Source organism: Grampus griseus, assembly GCF_964374135.1.
Source record: "Grampus griseus genome assembly, chromosome: 18".
Taxonomy (NCBI): domain Eukaryota; kingdom Metazoa; phylum Chordata; class Mammalia; order Artiodactyla; family Delphinidae; genus Grampus; species Grampus griseus.
In genome coordinates, this window is record NC_139012.1 from 10,634,582 (window position 1) to 10,658,607 (window position 24,026).

The window sequence follows — 24,026 nt, forward strand, 5'->3', positions numbered from 1 at the left end:
TCTTGTTTTTTATCCCCTATACCAATATCTGCCCTTGACTGGGGTGCTTATTCTATTTATTGATATGTTAAATATACTTCCTCATTAAGCAGGATTTATTTTTTGCTTTTACATTTACTTTTTGCTTTCTATCTCGTATCTTTTTTGTTCTTCTATTCCTACATCACTGTCTTCTTTTGTTTAAATAGATATTTCCTAGCGTACCAATTTAATTCCCTTGATGTTTCATATACTATTTTCAAAAGCTATTTTCTTAGTGGTTACCTTAGGGATTACAATTAGCACCTTATATTTAGCCACCATAGTTTGGATTAATGCTAACCTAATTGCAAAAGGATATAGAAAATTTGCTCTGATATAGCTTTGTTTTCCCTACCGTTTGTCTTCCTGTTGTCATACAAATTATATCTGTACATATTGTGCGCCTATCAACTTAGAACTATAATTACTGCATTATGCAGTTGTCTTTTAAATCAGACAGAAAACAAAAAGATTACAAAGTAAAAATACATTTATATTGTCTTTTATATTTACTGATGTAGTAATCTTTAACCAGTGCTCTTTTTTTTTTTTTTTGGAGGGTTTTCATTTTTGTTTTTAATGACTAACATTGCTTTTTGTTACTTGGTAACCAGTGCTCTTTTTAATTCACATGTATTTAACAGTTTCTGTTTAATGTCCTTCCATTTCACCCTGAAGAACTTCCTTTCATATTTCTTGTTGGATAGGTCTGCTAGCATTGGATTCTCTTGGGCTTTGTTCAGAATGTCTTGATGTCTCCTTCATGTTTACAAGACAGTTTTGCTGGATATGGCGTTCTTTATTGACATTCCTTTTTTTTTTTAATTCTTCAGCACTTTATATATACCATCCCATTCTCTTCTGGACAACCTGGTGATGTCCAGAAGAGAATGTGAGCTCTTAATCATATTGAGGATCCCATTTACATGATGAGCCATTTTTCTCATGCTGCTTTTAACATTCTTTTTGGGTTTTGACAGTTTGACTATGCTGTGTGTAGGTGTAGATATCTTTGAGCTTATTAAGCTTCGTGTTTTTTTTTTTTTTTTTTTTTTTTTTGGCGGTACGCAGGCCTCTCACTGTTGTGGCCTCTCCAGTTGTGGAGCACAGGCTCCAGACACGCAGGCTCAGCAGCCATGGCTCATGGACCCAGCCGCTCCGTGGCATGTGGGATCTTCCCGGACCAGGGCACGAACCCGTGTCCCCTGCATCGGCAGACAGACTCTCAACCACTGCGCCACCAGGGAAGCCCTAAGCTTCTTGAATGTGCAGATTAATGTTTTTCAACAAATTTGGTATGTTTTCAGTCACTTTTTTTTTTTAATAATTCTACGGCATTTCTATTTATTGACTGATTGATTGATTGGCTGTGTTGGGTCTTCGTTTCTGTGCAAGGGCTTTCTCTAGGTGCGGCGAGTGGGGGCTACTCTTAATCGCTGTGCGCGGGCCTCTCACTGTCACGGCCTCTCTTGTTGCGGAGCACAGGCTCCAGACGCGCCAGCTCAGCAGTTGTGGCTCACGGGCCTAGTTGCTCCGCGGCATGTGGGATCTTCCCAGACCAGTAACCCATGTCCCCTGCACCGGCTGGCAGACTCTCAACCACTGCACCACCAGGGAAGCCTGCAGTCACGCTTTCCTTAAATATTCTTTCTGCTCCTTTATCTTTCTTCTCTTCTGCTTCTGGGACTCTCAGCATGTATGTTGGTATATCTGATGGTATCCTAAGGATCTCTGAGGCTCTGCTCATTTTTCTTCAGTTTTCTTTCTGTTCCTCACACTGGATAATCTCAATTGATATGTCTTCAAATTTGCTGATTGCTTCTTCTGCTGCTCAAATCTACTGTTGAGTTCCTCAGTGCATTTTTTCACTGTGGGAACTGTAATTTCATCTCTAGAATTTTTATTTGCTTTTTAAAAAAAATCATTTCTATCTTTTACTGATATTTTCTATTTAATGAGATATGATTGCCCTACTTTCCCTTAATTCTTCATATCGGGTTTCCTTCAGTCCTTTCAACAATTTTTTTTTTTTTTTTTTTTTGCGGTATGCGGGCCTCTAACTGTTGTGGCCTCTCCCGTTGTGGAGCACAGGCTCCGGATGCGCAGGCTCAGCGGCCATGGCTCACGGGCCTAGCTGCTCCGTGGCATGTGGGATCTTCCCGGACCGGGGCACGAACCCATGTCCCCTGTATCGGCAGGCGGACTCTCAACCACTGCACCACCAGGGAAGCCCCTTTCAACATATTTTTAACAGGTTATTAAAGATCACTGTATAATAAGTACAACATTTGGGCCCCTCTTAGGCAGTTTCTATTGACTTTTATCCTGTGAATAGGCCATACTTGCATGTTTCTTTTTTTTTTTTTTTTTGCGGTACGTGGGCCTCTCACTGCTGCGGCCTCTCCCGTCGCGGAGCACAGGCTCCGGATGCGCAGGCTCAGCGGCCATGGCTCACGGGCCCAGCCGCTCCGCGGCACTTGGGATCCACCCGGACCGGGGCATGAACACGCGTCCCCTGCATCGGTAGGCAGACTCTCAAACACTGCGCCACCAGGGAAGCCCTGCATGTTTCTTTACATGTCTTGTAATTTTTTTTATTGAAAATGGGTCATTTAGATAATGTGGCACACCTGCAAATGATATTCTCGTCCCCTCACTAGGACAATCTGGACTTTTCCTCTAGCCATCTTCAGAGTTGATAATTATCTGTTTAATGTCTACATATCTCACTCTATTTTAAGCTTCCTAAAGGGCAGAAACTGTTTTATTATTACTCTAAGCCCAAGCATCTTATCACAAGGAGTACTATTTGTTATCTTTGGAACAATTTAATAACTCTAATTCTAAAGGTAGAAAGTTATCATTATAATACATATTCAGGAAATTACTCTAATGACAGAAAGTGACCTTTGTAAAGTAGATGATCAGGATATTGGTCATTTAAACCAATGTTATCTAGATTCGGGGCTGTTACATATGAACATTCAAGGTATGAAATTAGTCTGACACACTGTGAGAAAATAGAAATCCCAATGAGCACTAAGTCATAAACAACTTTTTTAAAAAGTAAACTAAAAAAAGTGGTTTAAAAGAAAAAAAAGGCAGCTTAATTCAGAGTTTATCCTACAGATTAATGTGAAAACTTCAGTGATTGTAATAATGGAAAATAAGGATACTTAAATAGCTACTATGCTAACATTTTTTAAAAATAACAGTGTTTTCAAACAACATGGGTTACTAGTCTCTGCCTTTCCTTTTCTTACACATTTCTTTATATTTCTCAGAATATTCCAAATTTCATAAAATTTATTCACAGAACAAATTTTACTGAAACTATTATTTGGGATAAAGTTGAAAAGGTAGCTCTGTAAGTAGAAATTCAAATCTATTCAAATCAAAGAATCAAGATGTAAACACAATGCATTTTCAACGCTCACTAATATATAATACACACGCAGAAAAAAACATTTTACTGAAAAATCATGTAATGTCTTCAAAAGATATATTTCTCCATTTGTACCAATTCCATTACTCTTGCATTTTTACCCAACTCAAAATCTCTCTAAACCACCTTTAAAGCTTTTTTTGAAACAAGGCTGAACATAAATACAAATATTCCTCCATTACCTATATAGCAAACTGCCTTACACAGATCAGGTCACTTGGATTTTTAATAATAATTTTTGAATTATGTAAATTAATCATTTGACATTTTACTATGAATGCAGTGATAGTGTTGATTTCATTTCAATTCCAAAATCAAGGATTTCATTTTCCTATAAAACATATCCAGAGTTCAAAGTATTTAAGGGGGGTTAAACAAAATGCAAACATTTAATGCAATATTAAGCATGTGAAATAAAAACTTGATGGCCTAAAGAAAGCATGCTATGCTGTTACCCTGGTGACACGTTAAAAAAGGGATTGTGAGCTGAATAGCTCTATGATATGAAATTAAAATGTTTCACATTGAACAATCCAAAATGAATTGGGAAAGGTTAGAGTAGAGGAGAGAGAAATCAATTCTCCAATGGCAATGGGTGAATGGGAAAGAAGTATGAATAGGATTTGCCAGTGGGGTGCAACAGCTGCCAAATATCCTGCAGCCAAAGAATTACAATAATACTGATGAAGTGTGCAAGAGCTTTTGGAATCATTGCAGGGAACAGAGTAATTCTCCTTCAATAATGAGGCTATTCAGTCTTCCATTCAGCTCTTACAGAATTAAAAAAAGAAAGAAAGAAAGAAAGAAAAATATTTTAAAACGTAATATTTAGCAAAAAGTGTATAAATATGACATCCACTTAATATTTTGCGCTTAGTCTCAGGTTTCTAAATAGTCCAAGACACAGTCATATTAAGTAACTGAAAATATCACAACAGAGATATTAAAAAGTAAGGCTAGCGTAAAGGATGATGACGGAATTGACATTTTCTTTCCTCTTGGCGCTTTTAGGGGACTTACTTGCTTAAATGAAAGTAGATATTTCCAGAAGCATATTATAGCTATGTATGTTCATGAGCATACACCAAAAGTACTGTTGTTAATTATATACTTAGTTATCAGAACATCAATTTCATTGTCATAATGAAGTAGATTATCTGAGAACATAAATGAAACAAGTATGATATAAAAGTTGTCATTTGTTGTCACAGACGGTACAAATGTGTTAATAATTTGATATGTCCTTTTAAATTCAGAAATACTTAAGTAAAAGAATCAATATGCACTGTCCACAGTACTTGCTCTTCCTTGGGAATTACTTTCACATGGCTATTTTTTTTTCTGTTTCTTTCCCCAGTTATATTTCATTGATTATGATCATATTTCAAAACCTTAAACTTTTATCATCTAACTGAAAACTTAATAATAGGTGAATGAATTATAAATCTAAAACCAGGAAACATTCTTTTTTAACAGCAGGGAAAAAACACACACACACACACACACAGATAATTGCATCTGTCAGGTAAAAATCAGTAAAAAATTGATTCTCCATTTTATCAGGAAGCCAGACGAGGAAAGAAAATACCATACAAATGTAGACACAATGACTGTAATTCAAGTGACTGCACTTTCCCATTATGCTACTGTGACTAAAAGAGTTAAACTGATGGCAGGCTATGTAGCCAGTCAAGATACTAGATAATATATATGTTCTACTCAGTAGGAGCTCAAAGTGGTGGTTGTACACTGACTCCATACACCCAAAGTAATCCTCCACAAAAGTGAACGCTACATTTTTAAAAACCTTTCAGGGCAAAAAAAACAAAAAACAAAAAACCTTTCAGGGCTTCCCTGGTGGCGCAGTGGCTGGGCATCCGCCTGCCGATGCAGGGGACACGGGTTCGTGCCCCAGTCCGGGAGGACCCCACATTCCGCGGAGCGGCTGGGCCTGTGAGCCATGGCCACTGAGCCTGCGCATCTGGAGCCTGTGCTCCACAACGGGAGAGGCCACAACAGTGAGAAGCCCACGTACCGCCAAAAAAAAAAACAAAAAAAACCTTTCAGACTGAAGTCTTTCATCAGTATTATCACAGGCCATAGTGAAGGTGTTCCATTTCCTAAGTCTTTAACTTCTGCTCAAATATCAAGAGAGAAAATAGAGGGTTTACGTAGAAACCAGAAAGTAAAAGGGTCAGCCTCATGCAATCCAATTAGGATCAGAGCTGAAAAAGATTTCAGGAGGACTCATCCAATCCAACACTGCCATTTCTCAGAGGAGGAAACTGAAGTCAAAAGTTGAAGCATTTTGCACAAAGACTTTACCACCTTGATACTTAGTAGTGGTGCTGGGACCAAAATCCTGACTCCTGACACTTTACTCGGTGCTGGTTCCACTGCACCACACCAAATACTGTGACATTTCAGTGCCAGATGAAGGAGCCAAAAGAACCAAAGACGATACAATTTTCCTAGCCTGAATGACTGAATAGAAGGACTGCCATAAATAAAAGAAGCTACACAGAATTCTGTGTACACATCTACAGTGTTGAATAGACGTGGGGTGCGCCATCGCACTCTGCACTGCCAGGGACCACCAATACCACATAGCCTAATGCAAATTAATTCGCAGATTTATCAATCCTATATGAGCAAGATTTTCCATTGTATGTTAATTTTTTTTAAGTACTAATGTTGCAGTCCTGGAAAACCACTTATTCAAAAACCAATACAGAGCAATGTGGACAACATAATAGTATGTAAAAAGAAAAAAAAGACACTCTTTCAAAGAGAATGGTCCATTTTCTGTAAAATCTAAATAATACATTAACTATATGTACATAAATATAGAAACCCTAAGAGTTGCCAGTACTTGCAGTCTCCAATTTCTCTCTTCCCATGTTTTCTTGAACCCTCATCAGTTCAACTTTAACGACCACGTCCCACTCAACATCCCTGAAAACTGCTTGTCAAGGTCTCCTATGACCCCCACATTGAGAAATTCAATGGTCAATAGTCATTCTCGTATGTGACATATTTCAGTTGAACACTCTTTTCTTCTCTTTGTTCTCTGAACTCCACCTCCGACTACTTTTCTATCTATCTCCTCTGCCGTTCCTTCTCAGTCTCCTTTGCTGGATCTGCCTGATCTTCCTGACTTGTTAATGTGGGGTATCCCAGGGCAGGCCCAGGACCTCTGCTCCCAACTGGTCTCCCAGCTTCCACTGTTACCCCTTTTGAGGCATGTACATCAATGCAGGCACAATGATCTTGTTATTACATATGTCACATCAAGCTCTGCTTTGCTGAAGACCCTGCAAGGGCTCCCCATTCCTAGAAGACCACCTATCACAACTCCATCTCTACTACCCTATGGCTTCCTCCCTCCTCTCAAATTGCATTTGCCTCCTTGCCATTTCTCAAACAGGCCGACATACTTGACCTCAGGTGCTTTTTACATTAGCTGTCTCCTCTGATTAGAAGGTCCTTCCTCCAGATATTCACATGACTCACTCCTTTCCTCCTTCAGGTCTTTGCTCTAATGTGAATCTTCCCATCCTGCTAATCCAACCTGCCATCCACTTCGCTGCAATCCAAATTTAAAAACTACAACTAGGCCACCATCCACCCCAGGATGTTCTATATCCCTTCCCTGTTTTGTTTTTCACCGAAGTATTTATCATCATTTGATGTATTGCTACATCTGTTTTGTCTGTCTACCTTCTACTTAAATGTAAGCTCTATGGAGGCAGGATTTTTTTTTAATCATTTTGTTCCCTGCTTAATATTCTAAATTTTCTAACTCAATTCTTATAATGATCAATAGGTAATTTTAAAAGATGTGATTATATTTAATATCTGTATCTGACTTTCTTATTCAGTAAGGAATGGAAGGCTACATCTTTAATGTAAGAAGAAAGATTTCAAACCAATAGCTAATGTACCCGTTGATGTTGAAACACTCAAGGCATTCGAGTTACTCAGGAATAAAACGAGTATATATCATTGCCACTACCCTCGAAATAGAATCTTTGTCATCAGAGATTTTAGAAAAAGAAAATTAGGGAGGGACAACTAAAAGTTAATGAGCATCATGCTAAGTATTTATTATCTCATTTGACATTGACAAACACTCTTTCTTTAAGAACTGCTATTATCTCCACATTACAGGTGAGGAAACTAAGTCCAAGAGAGGCAAAATAATTTATCCTAAAATAGTAGCTAGGGATCAGCAAAACCAGGGAGAAATCCAAGTCTCTGGAACAAAAGGCTGTGCCCTTAAACATGAAACTATACTGGTAGTCCTAGCCAGTAGAACACAACAAGAAAAATAAACACTGGGCTGACCAAAAAGTTCGCTCAGGTTTTTCCATAAGCTCTTATGGAAAAACCCGACCAAACTTTTTCGCCAACCCAATATTACATCCCATACAAAGGAAGACAGGGAGTTATTATTAGAAAATGTAGTGGTCACTTTAGTTGATTCCTCAACATCTATTTCACACCAGAAAATTAGTCCCAGACAAACACGACAATCCAATTCCCTTTGCAGTGACTTTAGGAACGGGATGAGTTCTTTCTGGTCAATGAGAACTGAGAAGTAGGTGGTTGGGTAACACTTGGGAGAGATTTCCTCACTTCTTAGGGACAGACACAATCTGGATTTGACTCCTAAAACGTCTACAGCTATCCTGCTATCACAGCCTTCTGACAAAGCACAGAAGAAAGCAAGGCTAAGGAACTACAGAGAAGCGACATTAGCAGATGCACTTCCTGAGTCTTGTCCTTTCCGTTCTCTGAGCCTCCTGTTCAACAAAGATGTGTCGGTTTGAGTAAGGGTTTCTGTTACTTGTACCCAAAAGCATCCCAAGTGATTGAGGAGGTTTTATGATTGCCATAAAACCTTTTTTGAAATCAAGTAAAAAGTTACTACAATGGCAGAGGTGGACCTGAACCAGAGTAAAGTAAGAGGAGGGTCGAAGATCAGAAAGGTGAATCCTGACCAGTAAACAACATTTGGATCTAAGGAAAACAGGCATTTTGACCAAAACTAAATGAAAGATTACTGAAACTAAATTTTTTTCTTTACTAGATTTTCCTCCAATCATTAGCAGTTAGTGAAACAAATTATTATACCAAACCACAATGCCAACAAAATAATTTTAGCTTCAAATAACATGAAGCAATTGTTTAACACAACTTTTAATGATTCATTTCTGTCAATAAGTGTTTAGGAAAAGAATGATTACAAAGAAAAATAACTCCATGCTAAGACAGTATGTATTTATGTAAAAACTTAATTCACTTCATTTACAGTCAAAGAAAAATTGTTATTGTTTCTGACATTAACTGTTCTCTTTTTCTAAAATACACTATCTTTTTACTATCCAAATACTATGGGTACATATTATTAAAGTTTTTTCCAAGTCATAAATGATGAAAGCGTAAAACCCATGGAGAAATTGGGAAAATAAGACCAGCAGCCAAAGCAAGCAGCACAAAGGAAGTGCTGCCGGCTCCTGGGTTTGGAGGCAGAAGAGTACGTGAGCACACCCATGACACAGCAACACGCAGCCACACCCGGAGGCCGACTTTGGACTCCATTCCCCAGGCAATAGTGAAAACACGACTGTGAAGCCAAAATGTGAAGAGCCAACCACTTTACACCAGCTCTGGTGTCAGGGACCTCTTCAGCAAATAAGCAGAAATAGCTTCGGTTCACTTTTGCCTAAACAAGATTACGCTTTGTCCAAAAAGACCAGTATATTTTGTTAAACGTTATAGGTCTCTGGTGGTAGCAACTTTACGGTAAACTGGTCTACTAGATAAACGATAAGTTCAATAGAAAATAAATGTACCAAAAATAAAATAGTTGTTTGTTATATAGGTAATATGTGCACAATTATCTACATAACTGAACTTTTGGCCCACATATTTTATGAATCTAACTTCTTTCCAAGTTCTAAAGGGTAATGAATTCAACAGTAATATAAGAGGAGGAAGATTCTAGGAAGATGACAGAATAGGAAGCACCAAGAATCTCTCTCCCCACCTAGACAACAGTCACACTGGCAGAATCTGTCTGATATAACTCTTGTGGAACCTTCAGAAGAAGGCTTGGGGGTAACTGTGTTAACCTGTGGTCAACTTCAGCTTTAGCACAGCAGCAGCTCCCCATCCCCCACTCTCAGCCTCCTGGGTGCAACTGTGGGTGTGTTCACTGGAGCAGCCTGCACACAGCTTGTGGAAGCCAGGGTGGGCAGAACAGAACCTGTCCTCCAAATACTAAGGATCTGTGCTCCGACTGCTAACTGCTGCTTCTGATCACAGAGGTGCAGACAGAAAGGCAGGCAGCCAGCTACTGCACCTCCCTCATTGTTGCAAGCACCTCCCCCTCTGACTGGAGTGACTTCCAGGAGATTTAAGGGTCTAGTGCTTCCCTAACCGCCCCCCACCTTCATTTCCCCCGCCCCCTTTCAAGAGCTAGGCCTTAAAGGTTAAGACATCCAAAAACAACTACATATACAAGGAAAATTGGAAAGTGACTGCACATGCCCAGGGAAAGTCTAGGAAAAGACCAGAGAACACCTTAAGTTTACACCTCAGGCTGATCATTGGCACAGAGGCAGCCTACAATAATCAGAAAAACAAAAATGATAAACAAAGACAATAACATAAACCACTAAACCCTGAGGAAGGAGGAGAATCTGATTTCCAAAGTTACCACATCATTGGATTGAAATGTCCAGTGTTCAACCAAAAAATCGGAAGTCATACAAATAAACAAGAAAGTATGGCCTACTCAAAGGGAAAAAAAAAATCAACAGAACATATCCCTGAAAAAGACCTAATGGCAGATATATCAGACAAAGACTTTAAAACAACTATCTTAAAGATGCTAAAAGAACTAAAGGAAGATGTGGTGAAAGTCAAGAAAACAATGTGTAAACAAAATAAAAATATCAATAAAAAGACAGAAAACCTAAAAAGAAATGAAATTCTGGAGCTGAAAAGCACAATAATTGAAATGAAAAACTCACTAGAGTAATTCAAAGGCAGATCTGACCAGACAGAAGGAAAAAATCAGTCAACATGAAGACAGGACAACAGAATTATCAAGTCTGAAGAACAGAAAGAAAAAAGATCAAAGTAAAGTGAACAGAGCCTAAGGGTCCTGTGGGGATACCATCAAGTAGACCAACGTATACATCGTGAAAGTCCCAGAAGGAGAAAGAGAAAGGGGCAAAGAGGATATCTGAAGAAATAACAACCAAAAACTTTCCAAATTTGATGACAGACATGAAGATAAACATTCAAAAAGCTCAACAAACTCCAGATAAGATGAACTCCAAGACCCACACCAAGACACATAGTCAAACCTTCAAAAGCTGAAGACAGAATCTTGGAAGAGAGGAACGAATTTTCAAGTACAAATAAGATTATCAGCAGATTTCTCATCAGAAACTCTGCAGGCCAGAGGCAGTGGGCTGATATATTCAAAGTGCTAAAAGAAAAAAACCCATCAATCAAGAATCCTAAATCCAGCAAAAACGTCCTTCAAAAGTGAGGCAGAAGTTAACACCTTCCCAGATAAACAAAAGCTGAAGGAGTCTGTGACAACTAGACCTGCCCTACAAAAATTGCTAAAGGAAGTCCAGCAGGGTGGAACGAAAGGACACTAGACAGTACTAAGAAACCACATGAAGAAGTAAGTATCTCAGTAAAGACAAATACATGGACAATCATAAAAGCTAGTATTATTGTAACAATAGCTTGTAACTCCACTTTTTGTTCTCTATATGATTTAAGGGTCTAATGCATTTTAAAAATTATTAAAGTGAAAGCTAGTGTCATCTTAACTTTGTTTTGTTTTCTACATAATTTAAGAGACTAATGCATTTAAAATAATTATTGGTTTATAGTTTTGGACATAGACTGTATAAAGGTGTAATTCTGTAATGTCAACACCTGCACCCAGGCAATCGCTGATCTTTTTTCTGTCTTTTATACTTCCATCCTGCCTAGAAATTACAAATAAATGAAACTACATTATATAGTCTTCTCTAACTGGTTTCTTCCTCTTAGCATGATTTTCTTTTTAGGTTTATGCATGTAGATGCACTTATCAGTACTGCATTTCTTTTTATTGCTAAACAGTATTCCGTTGTATGGATATACCACATTTATTTTTCTACTCACCATTTGATGTACATTATTCTCCCGGGTGTGTGGTGGTGTACCACTGTGATTTTAGTTTGTGTTTTTCCAATGATTAATGATGTTAAACATCTTTTCATGGACTTATTTGCCATTCATATAACTTCTTTGTAAAAGAGTCTATGCCAAATCTTCTATTTTTTTTTAATTTGGTTGTTTGGCTCATTTTTTAATTCTAAGAGTTATTTATACATTATAGATTCAAGTCCTTTATTGGACATGTATCTCTGAATACATTCTGCCATTTGTTATACTGTTTTATAATATTCTTGATGGTGTTTTTAAGAGCAGTTATTTTGCATATATTTTAAATTCACTATAATAGAAATTTTAAATGTGCTTTCAAAGAGTAGTGAATAAAGAGAAGAAACAGTCACAACATAATATGAAATTTTAAAAAGTAAAATTCAAACGACATTTCCAGTATGACTCTAATTATGTAGGGTATATACACTACAAGTATGGATATGTATAAACATACACACATATATACTTGGAAAGGAATATATTAAAATATTAAAAGTGGTTATTGCAGGATTACAGGAAATTTTTAGTCTTTTATTTATTTTTTCTTCTTTTATTTTTTAAAACTTCTTCAGATTCTTACCAATGTTAAGTCAGCACTCTCTGAAAATAACTAGAATACACTGCTTAAAGATCAAACCAGTTCATCATTAGCTATACTCAGGACTTCTGAAATAGTCAAGATCCAAGTAACACCTGAAGGTAAAGGAATAAAGATATGAATATTGTATTTACCAAAAAAATAATAAAAATATTATTCATACAAGGTATGATTCTGGCTTTAAAGCAAAAGCTTAGATCTCTCCTACACACACATCACTCCAAAACAGCACAGTCCAACAATGCTTGACAGAAATACTACAGTGATGATGGAAAGGTTCTTTCTGTTACCTGATACAGTAGCCACTGACCACGGTACAGTAGTGGCTATGGAGCACTGCAAGTGTGGGTAGTGACTATACTGACACTGACATTGAAATGTGACTGAGAAACTGAGTTTTTAATTTAATTTTAATTCAAATAGGCACACATGGCTAGTGGCTTCCACACTGGGGAGCACGACTTTAGGGGGAAAACAAACAAACAAACCAGATTCCTGGCTCTACTGACCATTTTCCTCCTCCTTCCACTCATTCAGTAATTTGCAGAAATTCAATATCCTCTCATCTCTCCCTAGACAGTCACCAAATTAACTTCAATAAAAGATCATACATTAAGCTTTTTGTACTTTCCCTTGAGGATAAGAACAAATGAAAAGTACTGGTTACTTGGGATTCGTCCCAAGTTCACAAGAATGGTTCAACATATGCAAATCAATCACTGTGATACACCACATAAAATAAAGACAAAAAACACGTAATCATCTCAATAGATACAGAAAAAGCATTTGACAAAATTCAACATCCATTCATGATAAAAACTTACCAAAATGGGTACAGATGGAACATATCTCAACATAATAAAAGCTATTTATGACAAACCCACAGCCAATATACTACTCAACGGTGAAAAGCTTAAGGCCTTCCCACTAAAATCTGGAATAAGACAAGGATGCCCACTCTCGCTTCTTCTATTCAACACAGAATCGGAAGTCCTAGCCACAGCAATCAGACAAGAAAAAGAAACAGAACGTATCCAAATTGGAAGGAAAGAGGTAAAACTGTCATTATATGCAGATGACATGATACTATTATATATAGAGAAAACCCTAAAGACTCCACACAAAAACTACTAGAACTGATAAACGAATTCAGCAAGGAAGCAGGATACAAGATTAACATACAGAAATTGGTTGCATTTCTTTACACTAACAGTGAACTATCAGAAAGGGAATGTAAAAACAACAGTATCTTTTAAAAATCACACTCCCCAAAATAAAATGCTTAGGAATAAACCTGACCAAGGAGGTGAAAGACTTATACACTGAGAACTATAGAACATTAATAAAGTAAACTGAAGATGAATCAAAGAAATGGAAAGATATCCCAGGACCTTGAATTGGAAGAATTAATATCATTAAAATGGCCATACTACCCAAAGCAATCTACAGATTTAATGGGATCCCTATCAAATTACCCATGATATTTTTCACAGAACTAGAACAAATAATCCTAAAATTTATATGGAACCATAAAAGACCCAGAGAATTGCCAAAGCAATCCTGAAGAAAAAGAACAAAGCAGGAGGCATAACCCTCCCAGACTTCAGACACTACTACAAAAGCTACAGTAATCAAAATGGTGTGGTATTGGCACAAAAACAGACATATGGATCAAGAGAACAGAACAGAGAGCCCAGAAATAAACCCACACACCTACAGCCAATTAATCTTTGACAGAGAAGGCAAGAATATACAATGGAAAAAAGAAGATCCTTCAGCCAGTGGTGTCGGGAAAGTTGGACAGCCGCATGTCAATCAATGAAGTTAGAACACACCCTCACACCATACACAAAAATAAACTCAAAATGGCTTAAGGACTTAAACATAAGACATGACACCACAAAACTCCTAGAAGAGATCACAGGCCAAACATTCTCTGACATAAATCATAGCAATGTTTTCTTAGGTCAGTCTCCTAAGGCAATAGAAATAAAAACAGAAATAAAAAATGGGACCTAATCAAACTTACAAGCTTTTGCACAGCAAGGGAAACCATAAACAAAATGAAAAGACAACCTACAGAATGGGAGAAGATGTTTGCAAACTATGCGACTGACAAGGGCTTAATTTCCAAAATATACAAACAGCTCATACAGCCCAACAACAACAACAAAAACAGCCCAATCGAAAAATGAGCAGAAGACCTAAATAGACATTTCTCCAAAGAAGAAACACAGACGGCCAATAAGCACAGAAAAAGATGTTCAATGTCACTAATTATTAGAGAAATGCAAATCAAAACTACAATGAGGTACCACCTCACACCAGTCAGAACGGCCATCATTAAAAAGTCTACAAATAACAAATAATGGAGAGGGTGTGGAGAAAAGGGAACCCTTCTACACTGTTGGTGGGAATGTAAGTTGGTGCAGCGGTTATGGAAAACAGTATGAAGGTTCCACAGGAAACTAACAACTGAATTACCATATGATCCAGCAATCTCACTCCTGGGCATATATCCAGACAAAACTCTTATTCAAAAAGATACATGCTCCCTCCCCTATATTCATAGCAGCACTATTCACAATAGCCGAGACATGGAAACAAGCTCAATGTCCACTGACAGATGAATGGATAGATGCAGATTTGCAGCAACTTGGATGCAACTAGAGATTATCATACTAAGTGAAGTAAATCAGAAAAAGAAAGACAAATACCAGATGATATCACTTATATGTGGAATTTAAAATATGACACAAATGAACCTACTTATGAAACAGAAGCAGACTCATAAAGAACAGACATGGTTGCCAAGGGGGAGGGGGCTGGAGAGGGATGGAGTGGAAGGTTGGGGTGAGCAGGCATAAGCTTTTATATACAGGATGGATAAACAACAAGGTCCTACTCTATAGCACAGGGAACTGTATTCAATATCCTATGATGGAGAAGAACATTTAAAAAAAGAATGTATATATATATGTATAACTAAATCACTTTGCGGTACCGCAGAAATTATCACAACATTGTACATCAACTATACTCCAATAAAAATTTTAAAAAAGAGAAGTTCCGGTTACTCAGATTTTCTGAGTAAAACCACATTAGCCACGAATATATATCCTGAGACCAATTTAGTTTTCCTTCTACCTAATTCTTCGGGAGTAACCTGAGTTTCTGATCTGTGCTCTTCAGAGCTGCTCAGTCACCTGCCATCTTTTTTCTAATCTTTATTCTTCCTCTTGAGGAAAAGTAAAAAGGAAGGAAAAGGACTTGATGTAACACAATTTTATCAACTGCCTCTCTAGCAAGTAATGGACTATACTTGCTAAGTAGGATTACTCTAGCAAGTGCAGACATTCATAATAAATAATCCTGTCACTCAGAAGCATGAATGTCACAATGATTTTTTTTACTTGCCCGGGTATAAAGCATGTTTTCCCTTTTGCTTAGGTTATTAGGAAGCTAAAAGGTACACTTAGGGCTCACACATAACTAACTCAATCTGTTGTTAATTCTTTCTTATAGCTTATAAACAAGTTTCTTATATACATATTTTTAACTGTTCAGGTCATTTCCTAAAGTTTAGTACTATAACACTTCTCAAAACATTTTTCCAGTAAGAAAACAAAAGTAATAAATACAAATTACTTGAACAGATTTCCTATAAGGTTTCAGAGTACTTTGTCCAATAATGTCCAAATTTTTCTGCTTTATTTATTGTTTTAAATGATCTCACATACCTTGAATTTTCATCTTCTTGAAAATGATGTGCTCTTAATTGGGATGCCACAAACAAGGATGAAGCTATTGCCAATAACTGGTTTCTCTCATTCTCTGTTAACTGGTGTCCTGAGGGAAATCAATCAATCAGTCAATCAATCACACACATAATGCTAACATCTATGCTTCTATATTACAGAGTTATTAGTCATTCAAACAAGTATTTTATCAAGCATCTCTTATGGAGCTAGTGTTGTACCAGACACTGGGCTGTGCCAGAGGGAAAGGAGGGAGCAAGATGGTTCAAATACCCCTGCTCACTGGAAGTTTATAGTCCAATTTGGGAAAGAAGATATTAAACAGATGCACAGAACAAAACAATTGCAAATAAGAAAACTACTCCCAGAGATCTCTGGGAAAAACTTAGGGCTCCTCATATCTGCTTCTCCTTATCACTCCCCACCCCAAATTTTACTTCTAAGGAGAGAGAGGATAAAATGAGGAAAAGGAGTGTTGCCGGTCAAGGACAGTGGCTGGGCCATGTTTTCTAATGTGAAGGACTAAAAGAAAATAAATACGTGATCCTCTTGCCTCTATACTTACAGTCAGGGTTTGAATCCCAGTCAATCAACCAAACAACCAATCGATTTCTCTCTCTCTCTCTAATTCACTCTTCTTACCATAATACAGCTGCACCTGGGGGCAGTGGTCTAGCCTGACAAACCTGGGGAAGACTCCCTGGTCTGGCTGAGTGTGGTGCAGCGGGGAAATCTGCTCTATGTGCATAATAATTCCTCAAGAAGTGTGTGAATCAAGGCAGAACTGGATACTCCAGGGTCTGCCAGCTAACACATCCCCTTGAGTGCTCTGTAATCTCACCACAACTTCTAACACTATTTATTTACTACCATGCTATATACAGATAATAGAGTTTATTAGATGGTACAGTATAGGCAATTTGAGTGCTGGATCATCAGCACTAAGATGCTACTTGTACAATTCAAAGAAGAAAAAACCATCAGGTAGTTATTTAAGTTTATCGGAAAGAAATGAAGTAATTTCAACACTATGTCTTAAAAATTATTCAAAACAGAAATAAGACTAAAAATATTCACAACTAGAATATAAAGACTTTCCAGATCGGCAGCACATTTTTCTACGGAGAGGTGTTCCATGAAAATGAAAGGTGCAGTGTTTCATGACACTGAAGGGTTAGGAAAGCCCCCGTGACCCATTCTTCGAGACAAACCTAGGAGCACCGTAAACTATAACACCAATGTGGGACGTCTCGTTGGTCTGGGAATTCAGTAACAGAACCCTCAGTGGCCTAATAAACCACATTCCTACAGGCTTTGAAAAGTTCCTAATCATCCCCAACACTGAAGCAGTGATGGAAACATTCCATATGCTTCCATAATAAACTACCCTACATGAGGATTACAGAAATTTGGTCTCGGTCTTCTCAAAAACATACCATCTACACAAGAGCTGTTCTCAAAGTATGGCCTGGGGATTACTGGGAGTCCCCAAGAGCCCCTTGTGAACCTAACTGGAATTATATAATTCTTCAGTAATTTCCTCAAAAAGTATTTTCTTCAGTAATTTCCCTTTTCGAGGAAATCTCTCTTTTCACATTGACACATGAGGGATATCTTAGTTGGGTATAGTACTCTTGGAACAAGTTCCTTCCTATGGAACAGATACTCAGTTTAAGGTTTTCTAATCTCCAGTTTATAGAGTCTGAAGATGATTTCATTCTACATTCTTTGCATATAACTTTTTTCTTTCTAGAAGCTTTAAAAAGTTTTTTGTTCTTGATAAGCCTAGAATAGTTACTCTTTTTCATTAATCCTGTCTGAAACTCAGTGAGTCTTTCCAACAACATCTCAAGTCTTTCTTAAGAACAGTGAAAAAAAAAATCTCCCTTATTATTTCTTTTAAAATTAACCTTTCCTTGTCGATTTTATTTCATGAAACCCTTACTATTTACACATACAATCTCTTGGCACTTCTCTCTACATCTCTCATCATTTCGCACATTTCATTCTCTCTACCTTTACATATTTTGAGATACTTCTTCCATGTATTTTTTTGGGTCACTGTAATTTTGTTCTTAGCAGTCCTTTCACTTTGCTGAAATGTTTCATTTCTAAAACACAGTTTTTTGTACTCTTCTAATACCTTTAAGTGTTCTCACAATTTTTCAGTCAGCAGCAGTCATCTCCCTCCCATACCTGCAGGTCTAAAACTGAATACTTGCTGTCTTCAGGGATTCTTCTAGGTCTCCCTCCCTAGATAGGTAATCTTCTTCCTTTGTATGCAAATGACTCTGTTTGCTCCCAATAGTCAGGTCAAAGTATAGGCGGGGGTTTGCTGGTAAATGTTTAATAACCAACTGGGATGTGAAGGAAGAAGTGCGGTAGTGTGCAGCATTTGCCAATTTCCTTACTATAAGTACTTTCTCCAAGGCTGATTTCAAACCACCAACATCACATCAAAAATGGATTAGGAAGAGATACACACAGTGGCTCTCCTGAGGCAGTATGACAGCCCCTGCACCTACGGAAGAGAGTCCTTGGAGAGGTGTTTCAATAGTCTACACCACCTCGTCCTTGAAGCCATCCTTGATTCCCCAAATTGCAATTAGTTTCTTTTTTCTCTGCTTCAAGACACTTTGCTTGTATCTTCACCTTAGCACTTCTTTTATTCTGTCCTGTAGTGTAGTTAGTTCTTTACCTGTTTATTTCCCTAATGATATAACCACTTTAAGGACAGGGAAAATATATTATTTCTCTTTGATTTTCTTCTAGAGTCTATACCAATTATTTGTTGAATGATTTTAAAGACTGAATTTTTAAAGGCAACACTTCAGTCACATATTTACCACTTTTAAAGGTACAGAAATACTTGACTAAATTCAAAGGGAAAAAATAAAGAGAAGTGTAATTAACAGTAGACTTCTTGTGCTAAATCAAAGTTGTCTAAACATTCCACAACAAAGAGAAAGATAATTCTAATGATTTCTTTTGATGGGGCTGGTGGTTCAAGTGTAGCAAGGCAGCAAAGAAATAAGTCCAAAATGTCCATTCTAGGCTATCTGAAATTATACTTCTTAAAATATCTTCTTCTTCAATTTTCCCTTTATTTCAAAATCAAAATATCTACTTCTCCATTTTCCATTTATTTTTCAGAATCAAAGGAAAATAGCTTTTCAACATCAGCATCTAATAAGTTGACGTGAAGAACAAATTCTTGTGTATTCTATTTTTAAAGTTTAGACACAATCATTTCAAGGTTCAGTCTAAGAGACTTTAGTAACACTGCCCTAGTCTACAAATAAACTTGGGATAATATACATATATAATAAAAAAATTTAATGCAGTCATAAAAACAGGCACTTGCCTATGAATAGTGTCTAGGATAGCTGGACAGATGGGAAGCAGATGGGTAATCCCAAAGGGGCAAAATGACTCCGCCTCAAACATATGGATAAGATCCTGGATTAACTTCAGTTGCCACTTCCTGCTGTCTCTTTCAGGCACATATATCAAACAATCAAAGATGATACAGTTTAATATATCTAAGACATGCTCTGGGGAAAAATCGGGAAGGAGAAATACAGTAATCTGAAGAAGAAGAACAAGAAGTAGTAGCCATTCAGAGAAGAAAGAACTGACATGAAAATAATATGAAGGAATAAAATAAGCAGTAGACATTAAGAATGGCAAATATAGGTGTGTACTTTTAAATTGTCATATTGTACATATTGTACAGACGATATGACACATACAGCATACTCTGAAAACTTCTGTGGTTTATGAATTTGAATCCTAGCACAACTGAATGAGTACTGAAACAGAAGTTGAAACCACTAAGTTAAACACTAAGTTTAATTTCTGGCTTTATTATATTACTGGTCACTTAGCCTTATCAGTCTTTCTGGGCTTTGGTTTCCTCACATGTAAAATGAAGGGTGAGACTAAAAATTGTTAAAGGCCTTCTAACAACTTATAACAATTTAAAAATTGTTATGCATAAGAAACAGAATTATGGTGTCTGTGCTGATAACTGCCTGCCAAAAAAAGAAATGTAATATTTAAGTTTATTACAGCAAACTGCAATATTCGGTTTTAAGAAAATTTCTGAGTTCTCTTGAGAATTTGGAACATTTTCAATTGCTGCTAAATGTATAGCACATAGTACCCAACTCCAATTAGAAATTTTAAATGCTCCATTTTCTTTTCCATGGTAATGGGATATAATACCAAATATGCATAAACACATGTATAAATGTGTGTATGTATATATAAATACCCATGCACACATACAATATGTGTGTTCTAAAGGTTCCCTTAAGTTTTTTGTTTTGTTTTGCGGTACGCGGGCCTCTCACTGTTGTGGCCTCTCCCATTGCAGAGCACAGGCTCCGGACACGCAGGCTCAGCTGCCATGGCTCACGGGCCCAGCCACTCCGCGGCATGTGGAATCTTCCCGGACCGGGGCACGAACCCGTGTCCCCTGCATCGGCAGGCGGACTCTCAACCACTGCGCCACCAGGGAAGCCCTCCCTTAAGTTTTGACCTGTTCTCTCCTTCTGCCTACTGTTTCACGTAAGCCAGGCAGACACAAAAGCACATGGAAATCTGAGTCCATTTCACAACCGACAATAACTTTTAATTAAAACTTTGGAAAGGACAAGAAGCCAAAATGTTAGGATCAAAATAAAACCAATTTGTAATCTGGACACATGTACAGTTAAGTAAAAATAGTCAAGGTAATACCTTCTCACCCATACTATGAACAAGATTCTTTTCCCTTACTGAAAACCATTGAATTGTACACTTTTAATTGTATGGTATGTGAAACATATCTCAGTAAAGCCATGATAAAAATAAAAAGAATCATCTAAATCAAAAAAAAAAATAAAAAAGATTCTTTTCCTTAATTCAACAAATATTTATTTAATGTCTGTTTTAGTTGCTAGTGAAACAATAAAAAGCAATAACATTAAGTGGTTCCTGGCTTCATGCAACCAACAGATATTAATGAAATAATCACACAAGAACAAAAGTGCAATCATGTTAAGGTTGTCATTTATATTTTTAAAAATTCAAAAATTCAGGAAAAAGAACCTGATGATTCATTAGTCTCTGTTTTAAGTTCTGAAATAAAACACATTCTTTATTTTTCTTGGTACTAATGATAAAGCCCTGTAACACTGAAGTTGTGAAAGAACAATCAAATCAGTAATCTCCAGTTATTCTTATGAAAACTCTGTATTATAAATTCTGATGTAATAAGTTGCTTTGTAAATGTATTCAGTGAAGCTGACCTGAATCTATATACAGCTCCTAAAATGAAGGAGTCATTTTATATACTAAAACACTTTAAATGGATATAAAGAACACTTAAAATTTGTGAGAGAAGACCTAATCTTCATATGTCCCCAAGCTCATTAGAAATATACGTAGAGGGCTTCCCTGGTGGTGCAGTGGTTGAGAGTCTGCCTGACGATGCAGGGGACACAGGTTCGTGTCCTGGTCCGGGAAGATCCCGCATGCCGCGGAGCGGCTGGGCCCGTGGGCCGTGGCCGCTGAGCCTGCGCGTAACATTTCTGGTAAGTCTCACGTTAAGTCCTGTCAGTGTCTTAACACCATGCTAACCACATTTTCAATGCGCACTCAAGGGTTTTCTCTCTCACTTAATGAGCAATTTTTCTACTACCTGGAAACACTCACTGATAACTTTGCAGTGCTAAGTTTCACAGTCCACTCATTACTTTATTCAAAACTCATTTTTCAGAATAAAGCCATCATCTTCTTAGACATCCCCATTTTCATTAATAGGAATAGCACCTAGTAGTCTGAAATTTTCCGTGCTAATTTTCAAAAAGATACACTTTTAATATTAAAGAAGAGTTCCTGTATATACTCCTATCAGTGAGGAATACAAGCACGTATTGACTTTCAGAAACACAACATTCCACATACTAGTTGAATTTCTCACTCAACAAAATTACAGATTATTACACATTCATGAGTCACTCATGAATACTCAAAATCATGAATGTCTATAGTCTAGGATACTCTAAGTGTATCCATAAATCAAGTACAATATAGGCCCAAGGCCCTAATTTCAGAATAAAGTATACACTGTAATAAAGTATAAAAAATAATAACTTTAACACACTAAAATACTTCAATATATACAAACCTTTAAAGCCATCAGGATACACATCAGAAAGAAATTTAGTGTTGATGTCTCCTTTTACAAAGCGTGAGTTGATTATCACCTCTCGAAGTAATGCAATATTATGTGTAACACCTAAAAATAAAATGGTAACAGGCTGAATTAAAAACAATGAGTCTGTTAAAAATCTAACTCCTATTATCTGGAGAAATGTATCATCAGTGTCCTATGGCCTAGCAAAAAACCATGCAAGATTACTCACCTCCTTGATTTCAATTGACAACAAAAAATGTCTGAACTTGAGGCAGCAATAAAACTCTGAATGCAAATTTAAGAAATTCAGTGGGAAAATCAATGTATTTTCAATAAATGTTAGAACTACTAGATACACATTTGGGAAAAACAGAAAGTGAACCTCAACCCTAATTCATAGCATACATAAAAATTGACTCAAATTGGGTCACAAAACTAAAACTATAAGACTTATAGAAGGAAATCAGGAGAAAAATCTGTTACCCTGAGGTAGGAAACAGATTCTTAGATAGTACACAAAACCCATGAACCATAAAAAGAATATCAACAAATTATACTCCATCAAAATTTAAAAGTCTGCTCTTCAAAGGATGTAATTAAGAAAATGAAATTGCAAGCCACAGAGAAAATATTCACAACACATATCTCAAATAAAGAACTTGTATCTGGTATATATAAAGAATGCTAACAATATAAAAATAAGATGACAAGCAAACCAGGTGAGAAAAGATAGGCAAAAGATCTAAGGAGACATTTCACAAAATATATACAAATGGCCAGTAAGCACAGGAAAAGACATTCAACATCACCGTCAAAGAAATACAATGGGATATACCCAAACACCAATTTAAGTGGTTAAAGGTTAAAAGACAGATAATACTAAGTGTCGGCAAGAATGTGGAACAAGTGGAACTGTCACCACCTGTGTGGGTGACAGGGAATAAATTGGTAGATTTTACAGTTTACTTCCACTTTGGACTGTCTGGCAGTTTCTTTAAAAGTTAAACATATACTCACCATATGATTCAGACAATTCACTCCTAAGTATTTACCCATGTTAAAATAAAAGCATATGCCTATACAAACACACACAGAGGTTAGCAGCTTTATTTGCAAAGTCAAAAACTGGAAACAATCTAAATGTCCATCAACAGTGAATGGATTAACAAAATGTGGTTTGTCCATATAATGGAAATCTACTCAGCAATAAAAGGAAGTGAGTCCCCCAATACACATAACAAGGATGAATCTCAAAATATTATGCTGAATTAAAGAAGCAAGACCAAAAACAATGCATACTGAATGCAACCTACAGAAAGTGGATCATGTGGCTGCATTAGGACAGGGTCGGAGAGAGGGTGGAGAGGCAAAGGCCATGAGGAAACTTTGGGAGATGACAAAAATGTTCAGTATTTTGATTGTGGTGATGGTCTCACAGGTGTATACATGCATATGTCAAAGCTCATCAAATTGAATACTTTAAATATGAGTTTATTATATGTCAAGTGTACTTCAAAATAAGTAGAAAAGGAGAAGGGGGGCTGGGGCAGGGGGCAGGGGCGGTGGGATGCGGGGGGGAGGAGGGAAAGGGAGACGACAAAGAGGACGAGAAGAAGAAAAAAGCCTGTGATCAAGTAGGAAAAACTGAGCCTAGTACACAATGACTATTCCAAAGTAAAGTTTAAATAGGTAACTACCACAAGAGGGATATGAATGGTATGAGGAGGATTCTGTGATATAGAAAGACTTTATGAAGGGAGTAGATTACAAAGATAT

General features: G+C 37.1%; 1 protein-coding gene across 3 annotated transcripts in view; it reads right to left on the bottom strand.

The window, feature by feature from the left end:
• The window catches only part of PCCA (propionyl-CoA carboxylase subunit alpha), a 356,179-nt gene that overhangs the window by 135,939 nt on the left and 196,214 nt on the right, over positions 1-24,026 (bottom strand). For all 3 annotated transcript variants that reach the window (XM_082675555.1, XM_082675556.1, XM_082675557.1), the window contains 2 exons: positions 22,242-22,352; positions 16,049-16,157 (listed from right to left, as the gene is read on the bottom strand). In XM_082675555.1, the coding sequence (XP_082531681.1) occupies positions 16,049-16,157; positions 22,242-22,352 (220 nt within the window). The remainder of the gene's footprint in view (positions 1-16,048; positions 16,158-22,241; positions 22,353-24,026) is intronic.